The sequence below is a fragment of the Anomaloglossus baeobatrachus genome, chromosome 9 (assembly GCF_048569485.1).
Source record: "Anomaloglossus baeobatrachus isolate aAnoBae1 chromosome 9, aAnoBae1.hap1, whole genome shotgun sequence".
Classification (NCBI taxonomy): Eukaryota; Metazoa; Chordata; class Amphibia; order Anura; family Aromobatidae; genus Anomaloglossus; species Anomaloglossus baeobatrachus.
The window spans coordinates 22955705-22965473 of NC_134361.1; the positions used below are offsets into that span (position 1 = coordinate 22955705).

Here is a 9769-nt window from a genome sequence, read left to right on the forward strand (position 1 = left end):
TTTCTCAGCTAGCAGCAGCCATGTTGTGTGGATGTGATACCCGGGTTATATTGGTGCTGGTCTGTAACAATCAGCAAAGTACAGGCGGGCTGGTCTGGGCTCCCATACACCCCATTGGCCTCTGCTCCCTGATAGTCCCTGGCTTATTATTTGTGTCCCTGGACCACGGAGCGCCCCCTGGTGTACACGTCAGGCAGCCAGGATTCCTCCACGGTCATAATAAATACGCAGCAGTTTATTGAGGCTCATGTTGTACGTAAAGTGGAGACGACGACGACTAGTCCTCCTCGGATCGAGAGCTCCGGAGCAGCGAGTGCACGTCTCTCAGCGCCCCCTGCAGGCTGTCCGACAGCCGCTCAGCATCCGTCTCCTCACAGCAGTGGAAGGCGGACACACACACCGTGATGCTGTCTTGGGTGGGTGCAAAGCAGACGCTGTATCCATCCGGAACCAGGGGTCCGTAACACATCACACAGTCCAAGGGAGACGACACCTGGAAGAGTCCGAGGTGGAGATGGTCAATGTTATACATAGAGAGCAACCATTACATAGTGGAAAGCCACTAGGGGGAGCCCACTGCAGCTTATACATTGACCTCTATTATAGAGTGTATGCAGCAAGCTCCTGAGCCCCCCCTGGTGGTGGCTCCTGGTATACAACATTTTAGGCTACACCTCTTGGTCTATGCAGGGGATTTGGAGCAGTGTATCAGAAAATCAGAGCTGACAAACTCTACAACCAGTCAGGTTTGCGGCATTATTTATACTGTGGGGTATTTTGATATTATTGGGGGATCTTAAGCTGTCCTGGGGGGGGGGAACTTGATTTACAGACCTGTCCTGTGAAGAGTTTCCAGTGTGACGACACCGCATATGATGTATCCATGAAGAGAGCCGGGAGGGCCATCCCGGAGGACAGGCACAGCATCCTCAGAGCCAGGATAGCGCCATCCACAGACTGGCCTTCTAACACCTGAGGAAGCAGATGAAGAGCAGGGTTAAAGGGGCTGTACGAAAATAGGAAGAAACAGCGCCCCTCATGCTCTGGGCGGCGGCCGGTACTGCAGCTCAGCCTCCGTCCTAATATCTCACAATAGGGTCCATGTCAGTAAGACCAGGAGGCCGGGACACTGCGGTAATCAGGAAGTCATTGATTTCTATGGTCTCCTCTATCAATACAGTAAGAATAATAATTCATTCTGCCTCCGGACCGCAGACGCGACCTTGTATAATCCTAATATGGGGCGACGCGCGGTCATTGCTGTAAATGTCCAGAATTTCCCAGAGTGGAGAAGATTCCTGGAAAAAGGTCACCGGCTTCATAATGTGAAGCCTCCGTCCACGCCGGGGACATCCGCGGGATAGGAGCATTGTCAGGGCTTACAGGAGAAACCGGATGGGAGCGCGGTGACAGCAGCGGCCTCCGAGGTCCTCAGGCGACAGAGGACGGAGCCCAGCTGCAAACGGCCATTAACTGCTTACATGCTGCTGCAGCAACATTAGAGTGATGGAGCTCGCGATCGTCTCACCACCCACCGGAGGCGTCATCACGGAGGGGAGCGGTAATGGTGGATGGGTCATATTCGAGGATCCAGTCTCCTTCACCTTGGTCCAGGACGGACTTCAGAAAGACCGCGGCCTTCACGGTTATTACTTGGTGTTGCAGTATATAATTATATCGAAGAAACAATTAAGGAAAAAGAAAAAAAAAAAAAAAAGGTTCAAAGCTTTCTAAGAAGATTTCCTCAACCAAAAGAAAAAAGGATGCCAGGAGCAACCAAAAGAAAAAAGGATGCCAGGAGCAACCAAAAGAAAAAGGATGCCAGGAGCAACCAAAAGAAAAAGGATGCCAGGAGCAACCAAAAGAAAAAGGATGCCAGGAGCAACCAAAAGAAAAAAGGATGCCAGGAGCAACCAAAAGAAAAAGGATGCCAGGAGCAACCAAAAGAAAAAAGGATGCCAGGAGCAACCAAAAGAAAAAAGGATGCCAGGAGCAACCAAAAGAAAAAAGGATGCCAGGAGCAACCAAAAGAAAAAGGATGCCAGGAGCAACCAAAGAAAAAGGATGCCAGGAGCAACCAAAGAAAAAGGATGCCAGGAGCAACCAAAGAAAAAAGGATGCCAGGAGCAACCAAAAGAAAAAAGGATGCAGGAGCAACCAAAAGAAAAAAGGATGCCAGGAGCAACCAAAAGAAAAAAGGATGCCAGGAGCAACCAAAAGAAAAAAGGATGCCAGGAGCAACCAAAAGAAAAAAGGATGCCAGGAGCAACCAAAAGAAAAAAGGATGCCAGGAGCAACCAAAAGAAAAAAGGATGCCAGGAGCAACCAAAAGAAAAAAGGATGCCAGGAGCAACCAAAAGAAAAAAGGATGCCAGGAGCAACCAAAAGAAAAAAGGATGCCAGGAGCAACCAAAAGAAAAAAGATACACCAGGAGCCTTAAAGAGTGGAGGCCATTTGTGGGAGTGGCAAGGGGGGGGGGCACCAAAAGAGGACGCCTGGAGCCAGAAATAGTAGAGGCCATTTGTGGGGGCAAGGGAGGGGGGCCAACCAAAGGACATCAGGAGCCAGGGCAACAAAAAGGACGTCAGGAGCCGGGAAGACGGGAGGCCATTTGTGGTCTCGGTGGGAATGGCTGTGTCTCCAGTGTGGGTGAGTGACCGCTATGTGCAGCGTGCTGATGAGCAGAGGACAGAGAGTGACAACAGACCCGCACCGCAGGGTGGAGGCGAATGTCAGCAAGTATGAAATATGGTACAAAAGAGAGTGGCCGTGGTGTGGGCCCGTGTGCGGGGTCCTGTGCCCAGTGTGTGGCCGAAAGCGCAGACTGCAAATATACAGAGAGCAAGAAGAGAGGGAGATCTCAATAGCTAAAACCACCCCGCAGAGCCCACCCTAGGGGGCGCCACACTCCACCCCCGCAGAGCCCACCCTAGGGGGGCGCCACACTCCACCCCCGCAGAGCCCACCCTAGGGGGGCGCCACACTCCACCCCCGCAGAGCCCACCCTAGGGGGGCGCCACACTCCACCCCGCAGAGCCCACCCTAGGGGGGCGCCACACTCCACCCCCCGCAGAGCCCACCCTAGGGGGGCGCCACACTCCACCCCCGCAGAGCCCACCCTAGGGGGGCGCCACACTCCACCCCCGCAGAGCCCACCCTAGGGGGGCGCCACACTCCACCCCCGCAGAGCCCACCCTAGGGGGGCGCCACACTCCACCCCCGCAGAGCCCACCCTAGGGGGGCGCCCACACTCCACCCCGCAGAGCCCACCCAGGGGGCGCCACACTCCACCCCCCGCAGAGCCCACCCTAGGGGGGCGCCACACTCCACCCCCGCAGAGCCCACCCTAGGGGGGCGCCACACTCCACCCCCGCAGAGCCCACCCTAGGGGGGGCGCCACACTCCACCCCCGCAGAGCCCACCCTAGGGGGGCGCCACACTCCACCCCCGCAGAGCCCACCCTAGGGGGGCGCCACACTCCACCCCCGCAGAGCCCACCCTAGGGGGCGCCACACTCCACCCCCGCAGGTCCCTGCAGCATGACCACGTAGCCGTAACCATGGAGACATGCAGACCTGTGGAGGAGCTGTCAACACAAAACAGTAGGAGATTTTTAATGACAATTATTTGCAAAGCTGCTCACAAGAGATAAAATCAGCCACAAACTGCAGAAAGCCATTTCCTCAAAATCCAAATCCTCAGTTCCTCAATCTGCAACTGGTAAAGAAGCGGAAGGAAGCGGCGTCTGGAGCGCGAGGCCCCGTATACAGGTAACACAGATATATACTAATTATGCATCTAGAGAATATATAGTATTACATGCACAGCCTCACAGCATGCGGCGGCCACCAGGGGGCACAAGACGCCCGGCAGATCACAACATCACCACCGAGCAGGAAACGCACCGCAGGATGAGTTACCACCGGCAGAACCGTGCACAGAGGGATAATCTGATGGAAATACAGCAAAGTGTGAACCCCGGCCAAATGATGGAGGTCTGGTGACAAAAAAAACCAAAGTGCATAAAATCCATCACATGCTCCGGGAGCGCTGTAGTTTTGAATTACCTTAATCACGTGACCAGGAGACCGAATGTTTGTTTTGTGCCCTGAACTGCAGCTTTTACTGGATCCATTTTGGAGTTGGAACAGAATTTTGTTTGATCGTTTTGTATATTGCATGCAGGGGGATGGGACAAGCACCTGAGCATGGTAGTGCCCCGCTCATCACTAGTTACCAGTACTGAGCACCTGAGCATGGTAGTGCCCGCTCATCACTAGTTACCAGTACTGAGCACCTGAGCATGGTAGTGCCCGCTCATCACTAGTTACCAGTACTGAGCACCTAAGCATGGTAGTGCTCGCTCATCACTAGTTACCAGTACTGAGCACCTGAGCATGGTAGTGCCCGCTCATCACTAGTTACCAGTACTGAGCACCTGAGCATGGTAGTGCCCGCTCATCACTAGTTACCAGTACTGAGCACCCGAGCATGGTAGTGCCCGCTCATCACTAGTTACCAGTACTGAGCACCCGAGCATGGTAGTGCCCACTCATCACTAGTTACCAGTACTGAGCACCTGAGCATGGTAGTGCCCGCTCATCACTAGTTACCAGTACTGAGCACCCGAGCATGGTAGTGCCCACTCATCACTAGTTACCAGTACTGAGCACCCGAGCATGGTAGTGCCCGCTCATCACTAGTTACCAGTACTGAGCACCCGAGCATGGTAGTGCCCACTCATCACTAGTTACCAGTACTGAGCACCTGAGCATGGTAGTGCCCGCTCATCACTAGTTACCAGTACTGAGCACCCGAGCATGGTAGTGCCCACTCATCACTAGTTACCAGTACTGAGCACCCGAGCATGGTAGTGCCCGCTCATCACTAGTTACCAGTACTGAGCACCCGAGCATGGTAGTGCCCGCTCATCACTAGTTACCAGTACTGAGCACCGAGCATGGTAGTGCCCCCTCATCACTAGTTACCAGTACTGAGCACCCGAGCATGGTAGTGCCCGCTCATCACTAGTTACCAGTACTGAGCACCCGAGCATGGTAGTGCCCGCTCATCACCAGTTACCAGTACTGAGCACCCGAGCATGGTAGTGCCCGCTCATCACTAGTTACCAGTACTGAGCACCCAAGCATGGTAGTGCCCGCTCATCACTAGTTACCAGTACTGAGCACCCGAGCATGGTAGTGCCCGCTCATCACTAGTTACCAGTACTGAGCACCCGAGCATGGTAGTGCCCGCTCATCACTAGTTACCAGTACTGAGCACCCGAGCATGGTAGTGCCCGCTCATTATTAGTTACCAGTACTGAGCACCTGAGCATGGTAGTGCCCGCTCATCACTAGTTACCAGTACTGAGCACCCGAGCATGGTAGTGCCCGCTCATCACTAGTTACCAGTACTGAGCACCCGAGCATGGTAGTGCCCACTCATCACTAGTTACCAGTACTGAGCACCCGAGCATGGTAGTGCCCGCTCATCACTAGTTACCAGTACTGAGCACCCGAGCATGGTAGTGCCCGCTCATCACTAGTTACCAGTACTGAGCACCCGAGCATGGTAGTGCCCCCTCATCACTAGTTACCAGTACTGAGCACCCGAGCATGGTAGTGCCCGCTCATCACTAGTTACCAGTACTGAGCACCCGAGCATGGTAGTGCCCGCTCATTATTAGTTACCAGTACTGAGGCACCTGAGCATGGTAGTGCCCGCTCATCACTAGTTACGAGTACAGAGCACCCGAGCATGGTAGTGCCCGCTCATCACTAGTTACCAGTACTGAGCACCTGAGCATGGTAGTGCCCGCTTATCACTAGTTACCAGTACTGAGCACCCGAGCATGGTAGTGGCCGCTCATCACTAGTTACCAGTACAGAGCACCTGAGCATGGTAGTGCCCGCTCATCACTAGTTACCAGGACTGAGCACCCGAGCATGGTAGTGCCCGCTCATCACTAGTTACCAGTACTGGGCACCCGAGCATGGTAGTGCCCGCTCATCACTAGTTACCAGTACTGGGCACCCGAGCATGGTAGTGCCCGCTCATCACTAGTTACCAGTACTGAGCACCTGAGCATGGTAGTGCCCGCTCATCACTAGGGACAATCCATTGACATCTCTCCATTATGTCACAAAAAAAAAATAAATAATAATAATAATAATAATAATAATAATAATAATAATAAATAAGAATGGCAGTGACTGTCACAAAATGGAAGTGCTCAGTGACAGATCGTAGCTCGCTCCAGTGCTTGCTGTATATCGCCACCGGCACTCATCGTATATGGTGCTGGCTCTGTTCTTGAGCCCGCTCCATACATTCATACCTGATGTAAGACGTACCATAAGGCTGCTTTCACACATCCGGTTTTAGCTGTGCGGCTCAATCCGGCTGTGAAACCTATGCAACGGATGCGGCGAAAACACCGCATCCTTTGCATACGTTTTTACATGCGGCCCGTCCGTTTTTTTTCCGGTTGCGGCATGCTACTGAGCATGCGCAGTGAAGAAACCGCATGCGGCGGCCAGATGCCTTTTTTCCGTATCGCGCCGCATCCGGCGTCCATAGGCATACATTGAATAATGCGCTGCAGCGGACAGATGCGGCGCGATGCGTTTTTTTTGCCGGAGCAAAAACGTTCCAGGCAACGTTCCATCCGGCCGCGGCATCGGCTAAATCTGTCGCATGCGGCACAATACGGCACTAATGTAAGTCTATGCAAAAAAACCCGCAACCGGCGTAAAAAAAAACGGTTGCGGTTTTTCTGCAGAGCGCCATATTGTGCCGCAGCGCAAAAACCAGATGTGTGAAAGTAGCCTTACACCCATGGGTACGGTAGATTATCATGCACTTGCAAAGTGGCAGCAAAAAAGACCAAACTTGATTAACGCACAGGATTGTGGAACAGGATGGTCACAGACACAGACACAGACACAGACACAGACACAGACACAGACACAGACACAGACACAGACACAGACACAGACACAGACACAGACACAGACACAGACACAGACACAGACACAGACACAGACACAGACACAGACACAGACACAGACACAGACACAGACACTGGATTTTCGCTATAAATAAATATCCCCCCACCTTCCCAAATAAATGAATAAATAAATAAATCGCTCTCACAGCAGTTAACATTAGGAAGTGCTATATAAGCAATGTCCTAACACAGCCCGCAGTCAGCCGCACTCATCAGGCCATGCTGACACAAGAAATCCACCACAACCAAAACAGTCTAGCTCCACCTACTGTAGTCGTTTCTTAACACGACAACATGAACTTTGCTGGAAAGCCATTTTTCACAGCTGCGTCTGATGCGATCCAGAAACAGAGAGAAAGAAGAGAAAAGGGACGCGGTGACCCCAAGGGAAGCAACGAGCCCGAACGGCTACCCCCGATCAGCGACACTGGGGAGACACTGGGGAAGCGGCGAGCCCGGGGAAACAACGACCCACAAGGGAAATCGGCAACCCCCAGGGAAAGCGGTGACCCCCCCCTCCAAGGTAAAGCGGCGACTCCCCCCTCCCAAGGGAAAGTGGCGACCCCCCCCCCCCCCCAAGGTAAAGCGGAGCCCCCCAAGGGAAGCAGAGACACCCCCCCCCCCTGCCCAAGGGAAGGCGCAATCTCACCTGCTCAGTGGCCTCTTGCTGACTTTCTACTGCTCTGACCAAGAGGGAAAGTTTCTCTTCAGCCTGTACAAAGAATAATAATGCAGATGGGGTAATTCAGACCTGCGCTTGCTGTCAATGAATGAAATTATAAAAAAAAAAAAAAAAAATTCCCCTGGACCCTGTTCTAGCCGCCCTGCGTCTCCTCATGCCGTCATCCCCGCCGCCCTGCGTGCCTCCTCCTGCCGTCATCCCCGCCGCCTCTTCTGATAAATGGCCGCACGAGAATGATGATGTTGCACGGTGCCCGTTAATCAGACCATGTGCCCGGACTGCTGGCAGCTCGGGTGGGGGGGGGTGAGGTTGGGACTGCGTCCGTGGACTAATAACGTGGCTGCTGGAACAGCGTCCTGCAAAATCTCTCTCATTGACTTTAGTGTAGAGACCCTTCTGTTCCACACGGGCCGGTGGTTTCATCACATACCAATTTTTGGGGGTCATCTGCAGCTTGAACAAATTCCAGTGCCTCGGGGGAGGAGCAGCGCACGACATCCGACCGCCCCCCGATGATACGCGCGGAGCGAGACCCCCTCGTTTGTTGCGCACAGCGAGCCGTGCAATCTGTGCAAACAAAAATTGTCAGCATGAAGGCGAGGGGCGCAGGGTGGACCCCCAACCCCTGTACCCACCGTACCGGTAATACGCCAGCTGCAGGCAGGTCTGGAGGAAGGTGCCCGGGCTCATGTTGTACCTCTGAGGAAACTTCTTTCCAAAGTCGGGAAAGGAAAAACAGCAAATGTCGAGATCACTCACCAATCTAAAAGAGATAAGGAAGCAGCCGGCGGTCAGAAATAGGCAAGAGTAGCGATGAGCGAATCTATATCCAGTGCCCACATCTACAGTCCATAGTCTAACAAATATACAGCTGCACTCTAAGAATCAGACACTTTGTGCATAAAAAAAATTCCAGTTTAATGTGAGCCCAACAGCCAGCGTCAAGGCGTATCTCTGTTTACTGAGTCACTACCTAATTGCCTGTGCTCAGGCTGAAAAGCCTACAATTTTATGGGAGGGCAGGAACTTGCTAATATCTAAAAAAAAATAAATAAATAAAAAAAACCAATAGCCATAAGCTGGTGGGACGGAGTGCTCAGTCACAAGGCATGATATAGTTTTTTTATATATAGCGCCAACATATTCCGCAGCGCTTTACATACATCAGCCACACTGTCCCCATTGGGGCTCACAATCGAAATTTCCCATAACTATGTATCTTGAGTGTGGGAGGAAACCTGTGAACCCACAGGAAACCCACGCAAACACGGGGAGACAATACAAACTCCTTGCAGATCTGGTCTTTGGTGGAATTGAACCTGGGACCCCCAACGCTGCAAGACTGCAGTGCTAAGCACTGAGCCACCACAAGACTGCAGTGCTAACCACTGAGCCACCGTGCTGCATAAATCTAAAGAAAAAACTGACAGCACTTCCTAACAGACAAGTGTGAACAGGTGCAAACTAAAACAGGAAGTATACTCCATTTCATCTTCAGTTTGCACCTGTTCACACTTGTCTGTTATGAAGTGCTGTCATTTTTCTCGTAGTCCACAACCCTCAGACGGGAGCCAAGACTGTACCCCAGTTGTGAGTGATGGATCCCCCAGACTCACATGTCCAGGTTCTGCTTGGCTTGCTCTATGTGCTGCTTGATCTCCGGGGGGAAGTTGAAGTACAGTTTTCTTGGTGAAGGAACCCGGGTGAGAGGAGTGCGAGGCGGCAGCAACCCGGGGCCCTCGAGCTGGGAGGAAGGGACATTAGGGGGTCAGACTGCGATATCATGGCGTGCCCACTTACTATACAGCAATTTTTTTTTATAAACAGCTCTCTAGACACTTAAATATTTTGTCCTATACAAAAATATATAAAAAAAAAAAATAAATAAATCATAAATTTAACTTCGAGCTCTGCATTGTATTGTTCCTCTGTTATTCCTCCTGAATACTTATGAATAAATTGACATCTGGGTGTTCTCCCTTCCCTCTTCTCAAATGGGTGTGTACCTACAAAGTCTGCACTGATTGGATAGATTCAGACTAAGCAGAAAACACCCGGGTATCAATTTATTTAC

At 52.3% G+C, this 9769-nt stretch overlaps 1 protein-coding gene across 1 annotated transcript in view; it reads right to left on the reverse strand.

The window, feature by feature from the left end:
* The window catches only part of LOC142251733 (carnitine O-acetyltransferase-like), a 19759-nt gene that overhangs the window by 62 nt on the left and 9928 nt on the right, over nt 1–9769 (reverse strand). The window contains 7 exon segments of the mRNA XM_075324789.1: nt 1–493; nt 835–972; nt 7663–7725; nt 8126–8203; nt 8205–8262; nt 8336–8458; nt 9312–9439. The exon segment at nt 1–493 is cut by the window's left edge and continues 62 nt beyond it. Of these exon segments, the coding sequence (XP_075180904.1) occupies nt 278–493; nt 835–972; nt 7663–7725; nt 8126–8203; nt 8205–8262; nt 8336–8458; nt 9312–9439 (804 nt within the window). The 3' untranslated portion in view covers nt 1–277.